Raw genomic sequence first — 23,794 nt, 5'->3', positions numbered from 1 at the left:
AAGACAGAGGTGGAAATAAGGGTGTGGAGAAGTACTGCTTGAGTAGGAGACATCCCAGAATCATTTGGGTTGGATGGGACCTTCAAAACCATCTCATTCCAAACCCCAGCCATGGGGCACCAGACCAAGCTGGTACAGCAGCTGGGGCTTGTCTGCAGCTGCACCAAACACAGGATGAAGACAGAGGTGGAAATAAGGGCATGGAGAAGTACTGCTTGAGTAGGAGACATCCCAGAATGGTTTGGGTTGGGTGGGACCTTCTCATCTCATTCCAAACCCCTGCCATGGGGCACCCGACCAAGCTGCCCTGATTCCCACCATCAACACCTGACCACTTCCACTTCGGCCTTCAAAAGTCAGTATATTCCCTTGGGAAAACAGGACTGGGAGCCCAGTGAGGATCCACCCTCTCCTGTGACTTTGTTTCTGCTGGCCCTAAGGCTGGTGAGGACCTCCATGGCTCTTACCATGCCGGGATGTCTTGAAGTTGACGGGGTGGAAGCCCCCGGTCAGCGCGGCCGAGGAGTCGGTGATGTCCGTGTCGAAATCCCGGCGTCTCCGCCGGTACACCACCACCCCCACGGCCATGAGGATCACGATGAAGACAAAAATGGCCACCACCAGCCCGGCGTACAGGGCCACATCGCCCGTGGCCTCCAGCACTGAGGGGGATTAAAGACACGGAGGTGAAAAAAGGGGCAGCAGGAAAGCGCGTCAAGACCCGCCATCGCTCCCCAGTCCCACCGCTGACTCAGGCATGGGTAGAAGGATGCTCCCTGGGCCTGCTGGAAAGGCTGGCAAGAGGATGGAAAGTGTTTTCTAAGAGTAGGAAGTCAAGAGCAATGCCAGAGAATGAGATGGAGGTGAAGCCCTCAGATCTTTGGAGGACACCTGGCCACAGCTCATGGAAACTTCACCTGAGCACCAAGGGTCTCAGAAATGCTGGGTTTATGCAGCTCAGGTTCATGAAGCTGTGAGCAACCCTCACATCCTAACAGGACAACCCACAGGAGTTTTAGAGTGGGCTTTAGCTGTTCCATCTTCCCACCCTTTCCTCTCCCAGCTGCCAGGGAATCCCTACCATGAATTCAACAGAACAAAACCACAGGAACAAACAAACAAAAACAAAAAAAAAGAATGGCCATGAAATGAGCACTTACGGTGGCTTTTGGGCTCGTTTAGAATTCTTTTATCTGTTAGGAAAAACAAAGTTAGAAAAGAAAAAGGTGAAGGTGATGATGGGGATGAGATGAAACAGAAAGTGAGAGGTAAGCCAGCCCAGGGTGGGGGGTGTGGGAAATCAACATCATTCCCTGGGGCATTCCAAAACCCAGGTAAAAGCATGGTGACAAGGACATCCCCGTGCCCAGGCAGTAAAGGGGACAGTGGTGTCACACAGCAGCAGGTGGCAGCATTGGCTGCCTGCAGCATGCCCACTCACAGGTAGCAGCATCATTATCATTACAGATTTATTTCTCAAAAAAACGCCTCCAGAACTCCCAGCAGTGAGCCAGGGGAGGTGTTTTCATGGTGTGGCTGAGAAACCCCTCCTGTTGCCCTGCCTACCCACAACCAGCTTTATTCCAGCAGAGACCGCAAACCTACAGCGGCGGGACAGGGGCCTCAATGCCAGCAGCACATTCAGATCCCCCAAAATCCCCAATATCTCTTCCTCCAGGTAAGAAATAACTCTAGAAGGGGCAAAATATGCTTGAAAGCACCTTTTTAAAGGTGTTTTCAGTTACCACTTAAAACTCAGGTGGCAGCAGCTACTCCATCAGCTTGGAGGCACAGCCAACCAAGCGTGGCCAATGTCAGAGCGCCACAGGCAGAGTGGCATCCCCTGTGGCACCCTCCTGGGTACTCACTGTGCAGGCAGAGGCCGTCAGTGCAGTTCTTGGAGTCCAGCAGCACCCCGCTGCAGTCCTTGCCGCCGTTGCGGGGCGCGGGGGCCGCGCACTCGCGGCTGCGCCAGTGGGTGCACTCGGTGCTGCACGCCGACCACTTGCTCCACTCTGTCCAGGCACCATCCACTGTGGGCACAGACACAGCAGGGTCAGCAAAACCTTCCCACTTTGGGGAGTGCTATCCCAGTGCTCCTCAAAACCAGCTTGTTCCAAGCCCCTGCCATTGGCAGGGACACCTTCCACCATCTCAGGCTGCTCCAAGCCCCATTGAACCACTGACCACTTGCTCTACTCCGTCCACGTGCTGTCCACTGCAGGGTCAGCAAAACCTTCCCACTTTGGGGACTGTTATCCCAGTGCTCCTCAAAACCAGCTTGTTCCAAGCCCCTGCCATTGGCAGGGACACCTTCCACCATCTCAGGCTGCTCCAAGCCCCATTGAACCACTGACCACTTGCTCCACTCTGTCCACGTGCTGTCCACTTCAGGGTCAGCAAAACCTTCCCACTTTGGGGAGCGCCCCTAAAGAGCAGCTTGTTCCAACCCCCTGCCCTGGCAGGGACACCTTCCACTATCCCAGGGTGCTCCAAGCCCCCTTCAACCTGGCCTTGGGCACTCCCAAGGATCCAGGGGCAGCCACAGCTTCTCTGGGCAATCTGTGCCACGGCCTCCCCACCCTCACAGGGAAGAATTTCTTCCCAATATCCCATCTAATCCTGCCCCTATGAAGCCATTCTGAATCCTGTCAGTGTGAAGCCTTTCTCTGTTGTGCTGCCACTCCAGGCCCCTGTAAATAAACTCCCTCCATGTTTCTTGTAGGTTCCCTTGAGGTACTGGAAGGCTGCAATTAGGTCACCTCAGATCCTTCTCTGGTCCAGGCTGAACAATGCCAACAATCCCAACCACAGCCTGGGGCACAGGCAGCGTGGGCATGGCCGTTCCTGAGCCCTGCTCACCTGGGCAGAGGGTGGTGCAGGTGATTTTCTGGAAGGGCTGCCCATCGCAGAAGGAGCCGCCGTTGAGGGGCGCGGGGTTGGTGCAGGTCCGCGTGCGCTTCTGCCAGCCCCGGCCACAGCGGTTGTTGCACGGAGACCACTCGGACCAGGTGGACCAGCCACCATTCACTGCAGAGGAGAGGGGCAGAGTCAGCTCTGGAGCCCAATCCATCAGCTAAGCCTCAGGCTGGAGCTAAGCCTTGAGTTCTTGTACCTTCAGTGACCCCCTGTTACAGCTCAGCCTCGTGAACAGCAAACCACAAAGTTCCCTCTTGTGTCACCACCCCGTGCCCGAGATGCTCAAGAGTGCTTTGGTCCTTTTTCCACTTGGCAAATATTTTTTGTGTCTGGCCCTGAGGAGATCTTTGATTTCATAGCAAAGTTCAGCCAAATACAGCTTTCCAGCTGCTTTGAGAGTCTGAGCAATCCATCTGGATACAACCACCATCCACCCTCCCACCTGTCGCAGACAACTTTTATGAAAAATCCTTTCCTTAGAATTTTTCCTGCTGAGAAGCTGACAGGAGTCAAGAACAAAATGTAAACAATGGTCATCTGCTGTTGTGGAATGCAACAGGTAGATCTTTGACTGGCCCATGTAATTAATGGCCAATCACAGCCCAGCTGGCTCGGACAGAGAGCTGAGCCACAAACCTTTGTTATCATTCCTTCCTATTCTATTCTTAGCTAGCCTTCTGATGGAATCCTTTCTTCTATTCTTTTGGTGCAGTTTTAATGTAATATAGATGATAAAATACTAAATCAGCCTTCTGAAACATGGAGTCAGATCCTCGTCTCTTCCCTCATCCTCAGACCCCTGTGAGCACGGTCACACCTACCCAGCTGAAAATGCTCGGAAACACCTCCACCCCTCCACCTCAAACCTCTCCTTACTGCCTTGGAAGCCTTTGGAGGCTCGTGTTTTGCAGATATTGGTTATCACCATGCACTAATTCCCTCCTGGCACTCCTAGAAGTGCCCGTAGTCCCCCCTGGCTTGGGGGCACAGCCAGCACCAGCGGTCCCCTCGCGGGCCGGTACCGTAGACGATGACAGCAGCCGTGGTGCTGCGGCGCTTGGCCACGATGTTCTTGGCCATGCAGGTGTAGTTGGCAGTGTCCAGCAGCCGGGCCTGCTTGATGATCAGGTTGTGATCAATGGTGATCAGGAAATTGGTGTCCTGGCTGGGATCGATGACGTCCTCGTTCCTCAGCCACTCCACCTGGCATGAAAGGAAGGGATGGGGATTAAGCCATGACCAAGATCAAAGATGTCCTCAGCACTTTAACCACTGAGTGGACAATCTTGCCTCTGACTAGGTTTATTTCTCCTGAAAACTGGGCCAAACCAGGCCTGACTGGGGCATGTTACTGGTGTTTTGGCCAAGGATGAGACACTGTGGCTCCCTTCAACACACAGCTCCCAGCAGCTGATGGAGCTGTGGGCAAGGAAAGCTCCACTACCATGGCAGGAAAACCCATTTGGACTGATTTTCCCAGCCCTCCGCTCCCACTGGTGACTGCTCCCATCAAGACAACTCCCTGGGTGCCTCCTTGTCAAATCTTCCCTCTGAGGCACCTCAGGAAGCATGGGAGAGGGTGCTGCCCAAAATAAACCATTTTGCTGAATGAGAGATGACAGGACATCATCTGGGATGGGGTGGGATGGGATGGGATGGGATGGGATGGGATGGGATGGGATGGGATGGGATGGGGTGGGATGGATGGGGTGGGATGGATGGGGTGGGATGGGGTGGGATGGATGGGGTGGGATGGGATGGGGTGGGATGGATGGGGTGGGATGGGATGGGACACCCCACCTTCAGGAGCCACTCACCTCAGCCTGTGGGACCCCCTCGGGTGGGCGGCACTGCAGCAGCACCTCATGCTCCAGTGGCACCTCCTTGCCCAGAGGCTCCTGATCAAAGTTCTTCCGTAGGTCTGGGAGGGGAAGGAGAAGCCAGGGGTTATCAGCCTGCAGCAGGAACAGGGCAGCCTCCAAACTTTGGTGAGCACCTCAGCACCAAGCACCCTCAGGTCAGGAAGTCCCTCTGGCAGAGACAGCCAGGGCAAAACGTGCCCTGGAAGGAAGGAGCTGAAGGACCATGTTTTCCGGGATGGATTTGGGGCAGCACATGGTGGATGATACATTTCATTTTCTCCTTCATGTGCATGCAAGCTTATACCCCATCCTGTCTTTTCCTTTTGGGGCTAAATTCAGCTTATCCACTGTTTCTTCATCCCTCCCAGCAGAGCCCCTCAGGATGTGGGGGACACAGCAGCGTCCTGCTCCAGAGCCTGGGAAGGAGCAGGAGCATCACTAGATGGTGCTGCAGTCCTCTGCTACAGCTCCCAACCTCTCTCTCCACGTGTGAACCCTCTGCTCCGAAAAACACCACGGAAGTGTTCAAGGCCAGGCTCGAGGGGGTTTGGAGCAAGCTGGTCTAGAGGAGGGTGTCCCTCCCCGTGGCATGGGGCTGGAATGAGGTCAGTTTTAAGCTCCCTTCCAACCCAAAACTGTCCGTGATTCTATGGTTCTCTGAGTCTGTGGTTTTCCCAGCATAACCCTTCAGCAGCACAGCTGATCCATCACTCTGTTTTGGGTAACATGTTGGATTATAACCCCTCTAATAGCCAAATCCATTTGGGACCGGGCAAGCCTGGCTGTCCCCTGTAGCTCTGCCATCTCATCTGCTAATTGAGCAAATTCAGGCGTTCCCAGCCTGACTAACTGGCCTTTGATCAGGCTGACACCCCCAGGAGCAGCTCAGGGCAGTGACATGTGACAGCAGGGACTGGGAGGACACGGAGGCAATGAGCGTGCAAGGTGCCATCCATTGGGTTATTAAAGATAATAAACATTGGGTTATTAAGGATAATAAAACCCTGGGAAGCGCTGAGCACGCTGCTGGGCACTGCAGTGTTAACTCTGCTAGTGCCACCACCCTGGCCAGTGGGCATGGTGACTCTCACAAAGGTACAGCTGGGGTGGGGACAAAAAATCAGGGTCAGCCAGCAGGGATGGGTCATCCCAAACTCATCAGAAAGCGGAGAAGGGCGTTTGGACCTGGTAAATGTGCCAGCTAGTGCCACTGCCTCGCAGGTGGGGATGGTGACTCCAAGAAACAAAGCTACAGATGGGGTGGGGAGAGAAAACCAGGGTCATCCAGCAGGGATGGGTCTTCCTAAGCTCATCAGAAAGTGGAGGACATTTGCAGATGGGAGTGATGCCTTGTAAGGCTGGCCTAGAACAGAGACTAAATGGAGTTAAAGAATAAAGCAGGGATTTATCAGGAGGCCTCAGTATATCTACCTTGGGCAGCACAAGAGCCCAGCCAGGGCTGAAGCCAAGATGAACCAAAATGGCCACAAAATGCACGGGGGTCACTTTTATCAGTTCTGCTCTATTTGCATATTGGAGTTAATTGTCCAATTACATCTTTAGCCTATGAAGTCCCATTCTTCTTGTTTTTCTCTCTTCAACCCACATTGTTTGTGCTCTTGGGCCTGAGATTTGGATCATTTGTCCTTGGTGCCCAGCTAGAGCAGCAATTGTTTTGTCTCCCTGCTCTGTGCAGAGACCTCACCACCCCCTCATGAGAAGCCCAGAATTACACACTAAAGCAGTCCAGGATGTGAGGAACACCAAAGCCCAGCCCTGAGGCCTGGGGCAGCACTTACAGGCGATGCGGACGTAGGCCCGGCGGCTCTTGGTGGTGCCAGCCGAGCTCCAGGCCACGCACTGGCACCAGTGTCCACCCCCTCATGAGAAGCCCAGAATTACACACTAAAGCAGCCCAGGATGTGAGGAACACCAAAGCCCAGCCCTGAGGCCTGGGGCAGCACTTACAGGCGATGCGGACGTAGGCCCGGCGGCTCTTGGTGGTGCCGGCCGAGCTCCAAGCCACGCACTGGCACCAGTAATCCTCCAGGCCAAAGAGCTCCTCCACCTGCTGCCGGGACACCTCGATCTGCACCTCCCGCACCAGCAGCCCTGCAGGGGGACAGAGACACGGCATCCAGGAGCGGGGAAACTGAGGCAGCACCCCACAGTAATCCCTCAATTCTTAAAGATAATAGTCGCTTGCAGTTGCTCTAATAAATCTCTTCCCAAAAGAGCCATTGGAGGATTGGGCAGATAAAAAAATTTGTGATTGCCCCATTGTTTCCCAAAGGGGTTTACAAAAATAAGCCTTTTCAGATTGGCCAGTGGCTCCTTGTACCATAATATAATCCTTTCCTCTCGGGAGTTTGCCGTTTATTGCAGCCCTGAGATATGTGAAAAGGCTCTGTTTCGGCCCGTGTGTTCAAAGAATGAGTTGGAGTTCTTCAGTTTTCAGTCTCAGAGTTGTTTGTTGTATCTTATCTATAAAAATTTTTCTCCTGTCCAGCCGAGGTCCATTCAGCAGGACAGACAGAGGCACTCTGCCTGCCCCCCGGGTGGTGTTATCTATTTATACTACTAACTATGTATAACATGTTTACAATTACTTCCAATACCTATCACCTATGTTAGACTTCTATTCTAAACCAATCCCAAAGTGCCAACATCACAGCAGAAGATGGAGGTAGAGAAGAAGAAGAAGAAAGGCTGGACACGCCCAAGTCCCTCCATCTTGTCCCCAAAACCCCTATTTTAAAAATCCCAAAATCTACCTTTTCACCTAGTGATAACCTTATTATTATGCTATTTAAAGTTCTGTGGCTTTCAGGTTGGTAATTTGCTCCACGGGTCACAATCAAACCCACAGGCGTTCTGGGCTGTGTGCCAGGGTCTCTGAGCCCCCTGACAGGGGTCCCAGCAACTCTGGACACCCAGAGGGATGTGCTGAGTTCCAACACTTTCCTATGGGCACCAGGGTTTTATTCAATACTGAGTATGTTGATTGTGTATCAACTAAAAATCTCACCCTCTTTCCTTCTTCCCCCAGTCCCATTGTTATAACCAGGGGATTCTCTGGGGTAGGATCTCCCGGTCCCCTTCAATCCTCTTTGACACCATCCTTCTTCCCCTTGTCCCTCTTCCATTTGAGACATTCATTTTTCCAGTGCCCAAACTCTGTACACAATGCACATTGATCTTTGCCCAGTCCGGATGGACCTCCCTGGTTGCACCAATTTTGTCTTCCTACTCCTTTCTCTGCCCTTACTACTGCCATAAATTTCTTCATATCCTGCTTATATGCTTCCTCTCTATCACTATTTACTCTCCATGCCTCATGCACTGATTTTTCTAGGTTTCTTACATCAGGCCCTTTAAATTTCTGAAGTTTGCACCTAATATCCACTGTTGTGGATATTAGTAGTGGAATTCCCACATTTTCTCTAGAATCTAGAGTTGTACAGCGGCGCATTGTGTCTCTCAATCGTGTGCAAAGCTGGAGGACAGAGGGTTGGAGCCTTCTCCTCTGGGCTTGGCACCTCACAAACCAGGGTGACTGTTACCTCTGAAGGATGGTTTGGGATGAAGCCAGGGCCACGGATCACGTGGAAATGCCTCTTTTTTCCCCCCAGGACCAGAATCTCTTCACCATTTCTCAGGGCATCACCCTCCTCCACCAGCTCCCTCCCACATCTTCCCAGTATCCCAACATCCAAGCACCCCTTCCCACCCACCAGGGTTTGAAGGATGCTTTGTTGCGGGGAGAAACCTCCCCTGTCTGTGCCAAATACAAATATAACAAGGCAAATACAAATATAACAAGACAAATACAAATATAACAAGACAAATAAAACCTTGAAGAAATCAGCCTGGCCATGGCAAAGGTGACACCACCACAACCAGGACATGTTCCCCTGCACTGCAGGAGCACCAATGATCACCACCAAGGGCAGGAGGGACTTGGGCTTTATTTTTCCTTATTTTAAGCAATACCTGCCCATATTTTTTTTTTTCAGTTTCTATTTTAAAAAGGCCTCAATTTCAGTGATCGAGAGCCACACGCTCCCCAGCTGTAATTTTGTTACACTCCCAGTGCTGTGAGGAGCAATTACTGTCTCCCTGCCACCTTCCTGCAGAAGAGCTGACAAGGAAATACAATTTATTTTGTCACTATTCAGGAGGAACAAAAAAAAAAAAAAAAAAAAAAAGAAAAAGAAAGAACCACAACAAGAAAACCCCAAAAGCAAAGGTTTTGGGCCAAGCAGTTTTGGGATTTTAAAAGGATTCAGAACGCAGATGTGGCTCCAATCCATCTTGGGAAGGGATGAGCACCCTGGAAAGGTGGGAAGCATCCTGCAAATGCCCAACTTCTGTTCCCAAAATTGAAGCCAGAGCTTGTGGCACACAGGAGTCACTTCCTAAGGGCTCCCAGGCACCCAAACAGAGCTGCCCTCCCCGCCCAGCCCTCCTCAGCCAGCTGAATGATCCTCTCTGACTTGGCCTATTTTTGCTTTCTTCCGCATGAAATGTTTTGGATCAGACGCAGTCAGAGCATTACTGAGCCAGGCTCATTCAAGACACGTCATCTTAAAAGTTCCCTTTTTTTTTTTTCCCTTCTTCTTCTTAAAGGTCCCTTTTTCCAAGCTTTTAAGCAAGGACAGTTAAAAACTAGCCATGTTAACCCGTGCCTTTGTGCCCAGCTCTCCTCTGTGCCCTTTCCAGCAGCTTTCCCCAACAATGTCAGGCGCTGCAAATGCAGATTTTTTTACCACCTTCAACCACTTTGGTTCCAGCTCCCTTTTCCTTAGGGAAGCTGCCAGGCAGAGATGCCCACAGCAGCAGCTTTTAGCATGCACCACATCACCTGCAGGCACTGCTGGTTCACTCCCTGACAGCAGCAACGCCACCTTTGAAGCCTGGATGAAGGAGGTTGGTGTGTGCTGCTTCCTCCCCAGACCGCAGGCGCACAGCAGGCTGGAAGCTGAGAGGGAGATGCTGGACCAAAGCAAGTGAATTCCCACAGCAACAGGTGGATGCCTCATCCCTGGGAGTGCTCCAGGCCAGGCTGGATGGAGCTTGGAATGACCTGGGCTAGTGGAGAGTGTCCTTGCCCATGGCAGGGGGTTGGACTAGATCATCTTTCAGGTCTCTTGCAACCCAAACCGTTCCATAAGTCTATGAAATAGGGTGTTTCTTTCCACACTGCACATCACTAAGGCATCCCACAGGATGCTCCAGAGAAATGAGTCCTAACAGCCATCTGTTGGATTAAACAATCTCCAAACACATTCCACATGTGAGCACAACACAGGAGAAGCAAATGAGATAAGAATTTGTTTTCCCTTTTCTCTGAGGCTTCTCAGCTTCTCAGGAGAAAATCCTGGGCCAAGGGATTTTTTTCAGAAAATATGACTGCCACACTGTGGGAAACTTAGAGGAAAAGACAATTAGAAAAATTAACAAGGGGGGAATCACACCCAGGGCTGGACCACACTGCTCAGATGTTGCCACCAGAGCTGGGAGTGCCTGGTGGTGAGTGCTGGAAAGCTGGCAGGGTGACAGGGCAGCTCCACTGCTCCCTCCTTGTCCTGGTTCTGTGATCTTCCCCTGAGCATCCTCCAGTGCCACGTGTGGGGCACACAGACCTTTGGCTGCACCCAGTGTGGCCAGATGTTATAAATAAATGAAAAACCCCTTGGCAAAGGCTGCTCGGTCACTGACCAGCACTGACTGTGCCTCACAGGGGCGAGGGTTTCAAATCTGGCCTCTGCAAGAGCTGGGAGGTGGAGATGTACCCAAAAAAAAGAGAAGCAGTGTCCCCTGCTCCTGTCAGCCTCCAGAGAAGCAAAGGGACAGCCTGTCTGGGCATCATATTTTTCCTCTAGAGCAAAAACACCCCATGAATGGCTAAAGCAGCTTGAGGAGGAGAGGCTCAAAAAGCTGCCTTTTTGAGGAAAGGAGGAAAGGAGGAAAGGAAAGAAAGGATCTTCCCTTTCCAGAGCAGGCTCAGGGATGCACCCCAGCACAGACCGGCTCACGGCTGCTACAGGGTGGAGAGCAAGAGACACCAGGGAAGGGCAAGGTGGGAAAAAACACAGGGACAAGAGGAGATTCCGTCAAAATACTGGTGGCTCCTCCAGGCTGGTGAAGTCTCTCCTCTAAGCCTAGCACCACTGCAGTTCAAAAGGCTGCCTTGATTCAAAGCCCTCAGGATGCCACATGTGCAGGGATTAGCAGAGGGCAGATCTTACAGTGGAAATGTAACTGCTTTCCTCTACTCCTGAGCAGCCCCAGGTACCAAAACTGGCACAGAAAAGGTGGGTGCTGAGCTAAAGCATCCCAATTTTAGCAAATATCCTTCTTTACATGATATATCCAGCCCCACATATCTTGTTCTCATGCCAGGATGTTTCAAGGCATGGACTGAGCAGCTCTGCAGAGCCCAACCCCATGTAGTAACATCCCCCTAAAATGCCTAAACCACCTTCTAACCCCTTTCCAGGCAGCCAGAGGCTGATTTCTCCTCTGAGGCAGAAAAGAGCTCATTTGCCATCAACAGGCATTTCAAATCCTACCTGCAATTGCTCTCATTACCCATTAAACACTTAATCCCTCTGCGAACCTGCATAAGCTGCCAGCCTTTGCCACCCCTCCTGGCAATGACTCCTACATGTTGATTAGGCATTTTGTACAAAAGCAGCCCCTTTTTTTTTTTTTCTTTTTAATCAGATTTAAACATGCTGCCTTCAAAATCCCTTGTAAGAACCCCAAGTCCTGCACAAGGGTAGGAGTGAAAACAGGCAGGGTGACTTCCCCAAGCCTGATTGTGGAAGGGGTGTGGTAGTAGGTTCCCAATCAGGTCATGATTAGTATTGACTTTATTATCCAGAAGGCATGAAAAGACTCTTTATTATTAGAAATCTACAGTTCTTACAGGAACAGTGGTGGAGCTAAGACCTGATTTGTTTTAAAGTCAAAACCTCTCATGTCACAGTCATATTTTCTGAAAAATCCCTTGGCCCAGGATTTTTCTCCTGGGAAGCTGAAAAGCCTCAGAGAAAAAGGAAAACAATTCTTATCTCATTTGCTTCTCCTGTGTTATGCTCACACGTGGAATGTGTTTGGACATTGTTTACCAACTGGTGATTGTTTTGTTGGTTTCATGTGAATTGCTTTGACTTAATGACCAGCCACCATCCAGCTGTGTCAAAACTCTGGAAAGAGTCACAAGTTTTCATTATCATTCCTTGTAGCCTTCTGTCTATATCCTTTGTGCATTATTTAGAATAGTATTTTTTATAAGCTAGAGTATCATAAAATAATAAATTAGCCTTCTAAGAACATGGAGTCACATTCATCTGGGAATCCCGCAAATACAAGACCACAGCTTCTCCACAGCCTCCCAGGATTTTTCTGGGAAAGTCTGTGAATGGTGCTTTCACCAATGGCCTGCCTGGAGGATTTCTTTTATATAGTACAGTATCTTAAAATGATCAATTAGCCTTCTCAGAACATGGAGTCAGAGTCACTCATTCCTCCTCTCACTGGGGTCACCTGCAAATTCAACAAACATGGATGTGCCAAGAGGGGAAAGAGCTCGGAAAGCAGCGGGACAAGGAGGGCAGAGGGTGGCTTTGCTCACCGGTGACCTCGTCCAGGCTCTCCTTGGTGACGTGGTCGTTCTGGTTGACCCACTCGCCGTTGCACTTGAAGTAGATCTGCGTGGCGGGGTTGGCGCGGCACACGAGCTCCACGGGCTTGTTCTTGACGATGTAGGCGTCCTGCGGCTCGCGCAGGAAGTGCGGCAGCGTCTCGGCCGGCGCCGACGGGAACGACTCGGGCAGCACTTCGCTGTACTCCAGCCCTGTTGGCACACACGGAGCTCAGCAGCCGCCCCGGGTCCTCCTCCACGCTGCTCCCTCCCTGCCCGGCACACACACGGGGGGCTACAGCGCACGAGGAGGGGCAGGAAAGCAAAAATGGCACAGCAGCAGCTGGCAGAACCGGAGGGCACAGCCTCAAGCTGCACCAAGGGAAATATAGGTTGGATATTAGGGATAATTGATAAAAGGGTGATAAAGTACTGGAATTGTCTGCCCAGGGTGGAGTCACCATCCCTGGACGTGTTTAACAAAGCCTGGATGTGGCACTGGGTGCCATGGTTTAGTGGAGGGGTTGGGGCTGGGTTGGACTCGGTCTCGGAGGTCTCTTCCAACCCAGTGATTCTGAAAGCAACCCAGAGCTGCGGGATCAATCCTGTTTCACCTGGGCACTGGGCCCCCATCCACACTCCCGGCCCAAAGCTGGGTGATCTCACTAGAGGACACTGCAAGGGAAAAGCAAAACAAACCCAGGTCTATGGATGGAGACAGGGACACAGAGAGGCTCCAAAGGGGCTGGTGTCCCCCAGCCCACACCTCCTCCTCACAGCCCTGAGCAATGCATGGGCATGCTCCGAGCAAAATGCTGGCAGGGCTTGTCCTGGGAATGCTGACCATATTCCCAGCACAAATCTGAGCCATCCACACCTTCACTGGCGCTGCATTTGGGATCTCACCCCCTGCCAGCACCTGGATGTCAGCATCACCCAACAGGGGAGCAATGGCTTCCAGCACAGGCACCTCCAGAGAACATCACCCAAAGGTGCCACCAGGATTCCCAGTATCCCAGAAAACGTGGGGCTGTGCCCTGGGGAGCTCCATATCCCTGCTTGTTTGCTTTCAAAAGCCATCTAAATGCAAAAACAACTGGAGGTCGTGTCTGCTCAGGCCAGGCCGAGAAAAACCTTGTGCTATTGTGCCTAAGGAATGTTATCCCTTAGGAGTGGGAGCTCCAGGGTGCCTCATTCCCAGCAGCAGCTTGGAAGATGCTCTGACTGAAGCTGAGCATCATCTGCAGGAGACCTGTTCCCAGCCCATTAAGATCAACCCCAAATACCACAGGAGTAATAAAAACCCCCACACAGGTGCACAGGGATGCTGCTGCTTAACCTGTTGTTCCTGGGAATCTCACTAGCAGTCAGGTCACATCTCGAGGCTTTTCTTTACACTCAAAGGAGTTATGAGCTTTTCCTCCTCCTCTCTTCCCCCAGCCAGAGCTGTGATTCTCAACTCCAGGCACTGCAGCGTGCAGGAGAACAGTAAATATCCCCAGCCCCACGATAACATCTCCAGAGCTGGCAGGGAGAAGAAAGGAGCCCACTCCCTCCATCACCCTTGGCAAGCAGTGGTGCTGCACGGAGAGAATCAGAATCCCAAGCTGTGAGGAGGAGGAGGTGGAGGAAGAGAAAAAAAACATAATCAGATGCACCAAGAGAACAAGATGACCAGGCTTCCTCCTGAGCAAAAATCAGTGAGGGGAAAAAAAAAAAAAAGGCACGAGGTCAGTCGTTTAAAATCCATTTAGGAAAATTGACTTTCCATTTCCATTTAACACAGCACTAAGGGAGAGCGGTAGGACATTTGTCATAATCCATTAACTGCTCTTTTGGAAACAATGAATTAAACTCTGGGCTAATTTCTCTCTCTCTCTGGCTCTTCCCCACCTCTCTGCTGCCGGTTATTTCCTTCCCCATCTCATTTGCAGACCTGTGATTTTCCCAGGCCCCGTGGCAGGCAGGGAGACAGGGAATGCCAAGGTGTGTGACCCCCCTTCTGACAAAATCTTGGGAACAAAATCCCTGTGAGCACCTCAGGCCACTGCTCCTGCTGGGCAGCCTTTCACCTGTCACAGCAGCAAAGCATCCCTTTTTTAATCTGCCAATCAATTTTTCATCCGCTGAGTTGCTGTTCTGTTGTTTGTGTGTTGTTTTTTTTGGTTAATTTCAAAAACTGCTTTGATGCCATGGCTCTAAATTCCCTGGCAAAGGGGGCTGGCAGGAGATAATCGAACTGGCAGCAGAGGCAGCCAACAAAACTTCACTCACAGGCCTGTGTGCAAACCTCCCTGACATGAGGCTCCCTGCATCCCTGTGGCAAAGTCAGACCTGGGCTTGGCAGCTGGCAATGGGCACAGGTATCCTCAAGAGCCAGTTTTTGGGAGGATCTTCCCCTATGGAGGTGACACCCCAAAGTGCTCATGGCCCTGATCCAAACCCACAGGCCAGGAGGAGAGATCCTTCTCCAACAGCCAGCAGCAAGGATATGTTTTCTCCCACCTCATCACCACTCTGGTGATGCTGAACAAGACTTCAGGTCATCCAAGAGGAGCAGGGAGCTGGGAGGGGATGAGTCACGGCCGGATGGGGATGGAAATCCAGATTTGTGACTCACTGGGATCGTCTGCACGGGAAGGGTGAAGGCTGCAGAGGAGCCACCTGGGCCCCCAGAACAATGCTTGGGGCTGAGGCACTCCTGGTGGCACCAAAAGTCCCATCCAGACCCTGCTCCAAGAGGGGCTCTGCCCAAATTAATGCTGAGTCTTTAAGGTTCTTCTCCATGTGGGCACAATGACTTTGGGGAAGAAGGTGGGGTGGGCACAGAGACTGGAAGGTGGAACAGGATGGTGTCACCAGCCAGATCCAACATCTCCCTTTAGTGGCTACAAAAACCTGCTGGGTTTGAGATTTGAACCCAAAACACTTGAACCTTTTAAGCCAGGACCATGCTGGGAAGGTTAAAACCCTTCAAACTCACGACAACTGAGAGATCTTTTGTTTCTCTCCAGGAAAGATCTGGGGCCAAAATAGCAGCTCTAACAGGAGACAGGAGGAAAAGATGATGGGTTCTTCATGGCAGACTCCCAACTGGGGCCATGCCACGGAGCCCCCAGCCCACAGATTCCCCAGACTCATGGATGGGAGCAAATCAAGGGGGAGGGTGATTTTTCCATTCAGGACATTAGCAGGGAAAAAACCACTCCTGGTGGTACCAAAAATCCCATCCAGACCCTGCTCCAAGAGGGGCTCTGCCCAAATATATGTTGAGTCTTTAAGGTTCTTCTCCACTTGTGCACAGTGACTTTGGGCATGAAGGTGGAACAGGATGGTGTCACCAGCCAGATCCAACATCTCCTTTTAGTGGCTACAAAAACCTGCTGGGTTTGAGGTTTGAACCCAAAACACCTGAACCTTTTAAGCCAGGAGCATGTTGGGAAGGTTAAAATCCTGCACACTCACGACAGCTGAGGGATCTCTTGTTTCTGGCCAAGAAAGATGTGAGGCCAAAAAAACAGCTCTAACAGGAGGAAAGGATGATGGGTTCTTCATGGCAGACTCACAACTGGGGCCATGCCATGGAGCCCCAAGCCCACAGATTCCCCAGACTCATGGATGGGAGCAAATCAAGGGGAGGGTGACTTTTCCATTCAGAAATTAGCTGGGAAAAAAGCATTTGCAGCTGGGCAGGGCGTTTTCCTGCAGCATGAAACGCTCACTGCTATTTAAACACGCTGGGGAAGAATTAAGGCATGGTAACAAGGGGGACTGTGGATGAGAAAAGGGAGGAGAAGCATGCTGGGCACATTTATCACAAGCCATCACAGCAGCCTTTCATCCCCGCTGCCACCCGCCGCATGGGAAACCTCTGCCTCTGCCGGCACTCATGGGGGCCCCCAAAAATCCACACCGGGGGGAGGAACACGCTGCTTGTGCGGAACAACTGCTGCTGCCGTGAGCCCTGAGTGCCCAGCAACAAGTGCAAACCCCAGAAAAAGGCACTTTCCCAGCGGTGCGACTGCAGCGCCCGCAGAGGCCACCGCGGCTCCGGTGCCACCCGGGTGACACCGCGGCCCAGTGACCCGCAGGAGCAGCAGGCAGGAGAGATGTTTTTGCATGGGAAAGCAGGAAAGGAGCCCTGCACAGCCGGGATTTCCCGCCCTGCAATCACACCAGCAATAAAACTCCCAGCAGTGACAAACTAATAAATATTTGAGAGTGCGCTCCGCTGCCTGTAATCATCTCCCTGGCAGACGTCTGCAGGGGGTTCCCATCTGCTGGCTTCCCTCCTTCCTGCTGGAGGTGGGTGCCTGCTTCCCAGATCTCTTCTGGGGGCTTTTTTTGGAAATCCCAGGCTGTCACCATCCCACAATCTCACACGACTTTGGGGCACGGTGTTCTGGGGTGCCTGGAGCTCTTTGTGGGCAGGCAGAGACAAAAAAGAGGGGGCAGCTCCCAGCTCAACCCACGGGAGCAAATCCTGAAGCCTGCAGTAGGAGCAAGGAGAAGAAAAGGGAGGAGGGGAACAGGCACTTCTTTTCCTCTCCCCATCCCTCATCACACATTTTAATCTGCCGGGGCTGAGCTGGATTATCTGCAGCATCTGTTCCCTGGGGGTGATTTGCAGATGTTTGCCGCCAGCCTTTGCAACTTTGTCAAGAACCACGACCCCAAACCCACCTCGACCCCCTAAAAGGAGCAGCACCGGGGTGGGATCCAGCCTTAACACCCCCTCCATCACCCCAACCATGTGCCACTGAGGATTGCAAGCCCGGGAACCAACTCCCCCTGCCGCAATGGCCAAGCAAACCTCCCCAGGAAAGCGTTAAAATCCTCTCTCCTGCAATTGTTATCCCTCCAAATATTTGGAAGATTACAGGAGCATTAGTGGCTGCCCATCACCCAGGGCCACCCCTCCCTCCTGCCGGTCCGAGGCAGGCAGGGAAGGATGGAAGGATGCAGGGATTAGGCTGGGATGCCTGTGTTTCTCCAGCTAAATCTCGGCGGCTGTGGATGCTTAACCCCTTCTGCCCCCGCCTCCCCACATCCCTGAGTGCCTCAGGGCTCCTGGGAAGGCCTGGCAGGGAAGAGTTAAACCTGCCAGGTGGGTTAAAATCCTGCTGGAGAGATGAAAAAATACATGACAGCTTATCTGCAGCGCCACAGGAGGAGTGATGTGCCTTCCCAATCCTCCAGCAGGGATGGGAATGGCTCTGGCTCCTGAGACAGGGATGGAGGGGATGCTCCAGCCACCAGCTGGGCTCCAGGAGGTGTCTGGAAGGCTGGAGGGGGCTGCCCCCTCCCCAAATCCCCCCTCCCTTGCCTCCAGGGAGAATGAGAACAGGCTCATTTAGAGATTAGTGCTGTTGCCATTTCAACTCCAGCACATTGTGACACTGGAGCCATGGCATGGCTGCCTGCCATTCCAGAACACCTGCCTCACTCAGGGCATCCCTGCCACATCCCAGCCCATCCCTGAGCTCAGGGGGAGCTGCCATCACCAGTCCAGGCCTGTTCTGTTCCCATGGGCTGCCACTGGGACAGCTTTCTGTCCCAAAGTGGTGACACCCCCCCCAAACTTCCCCTCCTAAAAGCACCCTGAGCATCCTCCTCCCCCACACACCATCCTCTCTTCCCCAAGCACCCCCTCCTCACCCTTGCACTGCCTCCCACACACACGGGGGGCCCCAAACATTCAGCCCCATCTCTGAGGAGGTGCCAGGAGCAGGTGCCACCTTCAAAGGCAACGTCTCCATGAGGTGGAGCAGTGCCACACCAAGCCACAGTCCCTTCTCAGGGGTCACATCCCACTGGAGACACAGCAGGGAGAAAGGAGGGCTCTCAGCACTCTGGCTGCTCACAGTGACCCCGAGATATTTCAGAAAGTCTCTTTTCCCAGCCCAGCAGTTGCAGAAGGAGTCAGAGCTCTTCAGTTCTCGGTCTCGAGGTTGTTTATTGTTCCTTATCTGTAAAATTCTTTCTCCTGCCCTGCCGAGGTCTGCTCAGCACGACAGTCCAGGCACTCTGCCTGCCCTCAGGGCAGTATTATCTTTTTATACTAAAAACTACGTGTACATTATTTACCATACCTTCCCAATACCTGTCACCTATGTTAGACACTGAGCTTCTACTCTAAACCAATCTGTGAGTGCCACCATCACAGCAGAAGATGGAGGCCAAGAAGAAGAAGAAGAAGGAGAAAGGCTGGACACACCCAGATCCCTCCACCTTGCCCCCTGAACCCCCATACCAAAAACCCCAAAATCTACTTTTCCACCCTATGATAAATTCACTATCATTCTACTTAATTTGTCACGGCTTTCAGATCTTCATATACGGTTGGTAATTTGCTCCATGGGTCATAATCAAAGTCACAGGTGTCTGTGCCAGGGTCTCTGAGCCCCCCGGCAGGGCTCCTGGCACTCCAGGAGAGCCAGAGGGATGTGCTGAATTCCAACAGAGGACAACCCAAGATGCAGGCTGGAACTGAGCACGGCTTAGGGAGATCTGAAGGCACCCACATCCAGCTCTCTCCCTGCTGCCTCCTCACACAGATCCCACAAAGCCCTGTGCCTGCAGCAGCCTGGGACTGCTCAGGCACAGGCTGGGAAGTGCTGAGTGTGAGATGCAGGGAATGTAACAGGTCCCCAGGGCTGCAGCTGGCTGATGTAAGCCCCGGCCTCATTAACTCAGTGTGGCTCATTAACCTCTCCCTCCCGGGAGGGGACAGCCCCAAGCTGCCAGCACAAGCCACAGAGCTGAGTGTGGAACCTTCAGGAAAACCTGTGGCACCCAGCACCCGGGTTCAATCCGGTTCAAAGTCAAAGGAAGGAAATTTCTGGAAGTTGCTCTTCCTTGTGAGGGTGGTGGAACAGGTTGCCTGGAGAAGCTGTGGCTGCCCCTGGATCCCTGCAAGTGTCAGGCCAGGCTGGATGGGCTTGGAGCAGCCTGGGATGGTGGAAGGTGTCCCTGCCCATGGTGAGGGCTGGAAACCCACAATCCCTAAAGGTCTCTTCCAACCCAAAACATCCCATGAGTCTACCCCACCTCCAGGCTGGAATTTGAGCTGAAAAACCCAGGAGGATGTGTCACAGACATCTTTTATGGAAAATCCTTTCCTTAGGATTCTTCCTCCTGAGAAGCTGAGAGGCCTCAGGAACAAAATGCAAACAATGGTTATCTGCTGCTGTGGAATGCAACAGGTGCATCTGGGATTGGTCTCATGTGGTTGTTTGTAATTAATGGCCAATCACAGTCAGCTGGCTCAGACAGAGAGCCTGAGCCACAAACCTTTGTTATCATTCCTTGCTATTCTATTCTTAGCTGGCCTTCTGATGAAATCCTTTCTTCTATTCTTTTAGTATAGTTTTAATGTAATATATATCATAAAATAATAAATCAGCCTTCTGAAACATGGAGTCAGATCCTCGTCTCTTCCCTCATCCTCAGACCCCTGTGAGCATGGTCACAGGGATGCTGTGCTTGTGGGGTAACCACCCTCGTGTCCCCAAGCTTGGTAATTCTGCAGGGGCTGCACAGAAACCCAGCCCCCAGGGTGCTGCTGTGCCCAGGGGTGTGCAGAAGGTGTTGTTCTACCTGTGTGCCCCTCCAAAAGCTGCATCCCATCCCCTCCTGCTCCCACCAGCCAGGAAAAGCAGCTGCAGTCTGCATCTGGCTTCTCCGTGCTCACCACTCTTATTAACAACTAAACCTGGAAAGAACCACTTAACCTTTCCCCCAAGCATCTCTGCCTGACAACTCGCTCCTTTTCCTCCACTGGCTGCCCTCTTCCAGCCCCTTCGTGGCAAACCTGGCACCATCCAGCCCCATCCCTCCATCCCAGAGCCCACCCAGCCCGAGAGGGACGGACAGACAGGCATTTCCCAGGACAGACAGGCATTTCCCAGCAGCTTACAAGTCCCTCCTGTCCCTCCTGCCCGGCGACAGGCAAACTTGATAATTAGAGAGCATTCCTCCCCAGCCTGGGTAATGAGGGGGTGCACCCAGCCAGCCCTAATTACACCCTTGGAAAGAAAGAAAAGAAAAGAAGCAGATTCCTGCTCTCCCAGCCAAAGGAAGAGCCTGCAGCTGGCCTCCCTGGCTGCATGTCTCTATTAAACCAGGACTGGATGGGGACAGGGAAAGGAAAAAAGAAAGCAAAGTCTGTGCTGAGAAAAGGGTGGGCAGGAGGAGCTGGGCAGCCCCACAGATATTCCTGCATGTAACAGCCTTGTTGATCAAAAGTTACCTCACTTATATAAATAAATATAAAAATATATCGACTTTTTAGCTAAATCCTCAGGTCGGGTTTTGGCAAAGCAGCCTGAGAGGTAAACTAAGGCAGGGTGACCTCACATAGGGTATCCAACCTCAGCATCATGGGCATCCTACCACAGCATCCCTACACATCCCACTGAGCATCCTGGCATCCCACCACTGCATCCCTGTGCTCCTGCCAGCCTCAGCTAAGAGTCCAACCCAAATTCCAACCATCCCCAATCCCCCAAGGAGAGAAACACCCAGGCTCTGGCAGCACCTCCCATCCTGGGAGCTGGAAAGAGAGAGATTTATCTTGTTGGTTATGCATTACACTGGAGTATTTATGGAGCCACTACTCTTTTGTTTATCTTTATGATTATGATAATCAAAGGAGAAGCCTCCTGAGAAGTGTAAACAGCTGAGATCCCTTATGGTAAAAATCTCTTCATTTTTCATTAAATGGATTTACAACACGACACAGGCAGATTGGTGTAAATTGTTCCTCATTTCTGCTTTTAGCGGCGCCGTGAGCCGCGCGGATCCCCGTAAATACCCACGGAAAACAGAGTGAATTCAAATCAAAAAAAAAAGAAAGAAAGGAAGAAGAAAAGGAGGAGGAATTATGCAGCAAATCCCTGTTACACTCTATTGTGCTGGCTTCTTTTGTGCTGTTTTATACATTCCCTTCAGGGAAGCAGTTTTGTTGGAAAACTATCTCCAAATTTCATCTAGCGCTGGTTCTTGTTACGGGCACAGACACTTCCCTTTGTGCTATTTTAATTCCATTGTCACGGTCCTCTTGTCGGGTTTGTTCTGTTTACTGAGCTACAACGTTGTTTTTAATGGATATAATAATTATATGAACTTTTTATTTATTTGCTTTGGCCCATGAAAGGAAAGCCCCAGCAGCGGAGAGGGCGGTAACGCGCTGTTTATTCACATGTACGGCATGTGCTGGGCTCCTGTTGTGAAAAGAATAATCATTTCAACAAGAAAAGAGAGAAGGGAGAAGAAAACACGGAACAAACAGGGACTTGTTGCCCTGGTTAACGCCAGAAAGTCCAAAGAATTATTAATTATCCTTCAAACTGCAGCAAACTCAACTGGAAGCTGCGAGCTCTCCTTGGAAAACGCAGAGAAGGAAATAAAAAAATAATTTTAAAAAGAGTCTCCCGTTCAACTGAGCACTGCAGTTTGGAAAAATGCTAACTCTGGGAGAAAGAAAGTCCACGCTTTTGCAGACAGAGAGCGATTTCCCCTTCACCCAAATTGCATACATATTTCAAAATGTAAATTCCCCAGCGTTCCCCTTGAGAGAGCAACTTTCAGGAGGCTGTTTTGCAATGGGTGGGTTTGCTTTTTTCTCCTGAACGTGCAAATCTGGAGGCGACTTTGGGCACAAAAAGTGACTTTAAAACAGCAGCAGCAGCAGCAGCAGCAGTGGGAAAGGCTGTGAACCTGCCAGTGCTCCTTGGGAAGAGAGGGATGCTCTGCTGCCCACCAGGCATCCCTCCCTGGGCACGCACATCCCACAGGACCACGGGCTGGAGGGAGCAGCTTTCACCCTCTGAGCACCCCACTGAGGTGGGGACAGCCCAGACAGACCTTCTCAAAGTGGCCCACGAGGTTTGGTACTCCTGGGTGGTGGCACTTCAGTCCCAAAATCCAGGAGGTGGCTGAGCACGTCCCACCCCGAGGAAGCCGAACGAGGTAAAGCAAAAAGTTGAGGCAGCAGAGGAGGGAAGAGCAGCACAAAAGGAACAGAGAGCTGGGGGGGGAGGGTTGTGTTTGGTTTTGGGAGGGTTTTTTTTCCACCCATCCTTTTTGTCTTTCTCTCACCCGCTCTCTCCTCGCGGGAAGCCAAGGCTGGCTGGAAGGACGCTCCCCGCCGCCTCCAGCCAGCCTCTCTCTCCCTGCAGCCCCTCACCAGCTGCTGCCCTACTTTTCCCGACGCTTTTCCCACTCTTCTCCCGCAGCTCGCTCGGTGGCAGGCGTGGGCTGGGAGCAGCATCCCTCTGCTGCAGCTCCCGGGGCTCCCTGTGCCACCGGAGCCGGCCCAGCATCACCTCCCGCCCTCAGCCCAGCCCAGGGAGGCACTGCCAGCAACGCTGCCCTGGTCTGACATCATTTGCATCATCATGTTATTATTAATATTATTATTTAATCACAAAAAAGAACAACTAGAGAAAAGGTCCACTCCGTGCCTCTAATTCCCCATTAATTCATCTGGGGGAGGAACATCACAGGAGAGGCTGATTAAGGTCCCTTTATTAAACAGTCTTTAAAGTTGCCCTTAATCTTTCAGATTTGTTGCCATGATAAAAAAAAAAAAAAAAAAGCCCCAACAACAACAAAACAGTCACCACAAATGGAGGCTGGAAATATTTTGCTTTTTGTTGTCCTTTCTCTGCCCTTTCCTTCCCTTCTCGTTTTACTGCGGGGGAAAATAGAAAGAAAAAATGGGGGGAGGGGGAGAAACAGGGATAGAAAAAGATTTAAGGAAAAAAAAATAATCCCTGCTGATGCTGAATGTCAAATATTAAGATTTTTCTCTCTCTCCCCCCTCTTTCAGCAATATCCTTATTAAAGAATAAGCCCCCAAAGCACCAGTGAGACTAGCTCAGATGACAAGGCTTCCCCATCCCCTTTTCTGGGCTAGGATTTGATCCCTGAAGCCAGGAGCAGGTGGGATGGGGGCAGGTACCTCAAGCCCATCGTGGCTTCCCCTCTGTGGCACAAAGAGAGGTGTCCAGCCAGTGGCAAAAGGATTTCAGCCATTACCTTGATTAGTTTTATTCCTTTCCCTCTAAACCCCGCAACCAGCTGGGCTCCCAGCACCTCACACCGGCTTTAACGCAGAGGAAAAAAGCTGTGCTTTGATAAAAACCATGAGGTTTGGGGGTTTTTCTGGGGAGCACGGAAGGAAAACCCCACAAAAAACAAAGCCTTTTCTCCTCAGGCTCCGTTTCCAGGGAGGTGGGGAGCCTTCACGAGCTTCCTAGTGTTGTTTGGCACCCTCCTCCCCTCTCTGGCATTTCAATTCCACGGGACCCTGTGTCGCCACAGGTTTCTTCCTTTCTCACCACCGGGAATTTCCACC

At 51.7% G+C, this 23,794-nt stretch overlaps 1 protein-coding gene across 2 annotated transcripts in view; it reads right to left on the bottom strand.

Annotated features, from left to right (window-relative positions):
- The window catches only part of UNC5B (unc-5 netrin receptor B), a 60,160-nt gene that overhangs the window by 8,359 nt on the left and 28,007 nt on the right, over window positions 1-23,794 (bottom strand). Inside the window, exons 2-9 of one of the 2 annotated variants that reach the window (XM_058028902.1) lie at window positions 12,424-12,645; window positions 6,750-6,893; window positions 4,737-4,840; window positions 3,942-4,122; window positions 2,863-3,030; window positions 1,869-2,033; window positions 1,161-1,193; window positions 468-662 (exon numbers count right to left, since the gene is read on the bottom strand). In XM_058028902.1, the coding sequence (XP_057884885.1) occupies window positions 468-662; window positions 1,161-1,193; window positions 1,869-2,033; window positions 2,863-3,030; window positions 3,942-4,122; window positions 4,737-4,840; window positions 6,750-6,893; window positions 12,424-12,645 (1,212 nt within the window). The remainder of the gene's footprint in view (window positions 1-467; window positions 663-1,160; window positions 1,194-1,868; window positions 2,034-2,862; window positions 3,031-3,941; window positions 4,123-4,736; window positions 4,841-6,749; window positions 6,894-12,423; window positions 12,646-23,794) is intronic. The other variant, XM_058028903.1, reaches the window with a different exon arrangement.

Source organism: Melospiza georgiana, chromosome 8 (assembly GCF_028018845.1).
Source record: "Melospiza georgiana isolate bMelGeo1 chromosome 8, bMelGeo1.pri, whole genome shotgun sequence".
Classification (NCBI taxonomy): Eukaryota; Metazoa; Chordata; class Aves; order Passeriformes; family Passerellidae; genus Melospiza; species Melospiza georgiana.
Note: the sequence above shows the minus strand (reverse complement) of the source record. Positions and strands in the feature narration are given on the sequence as shown.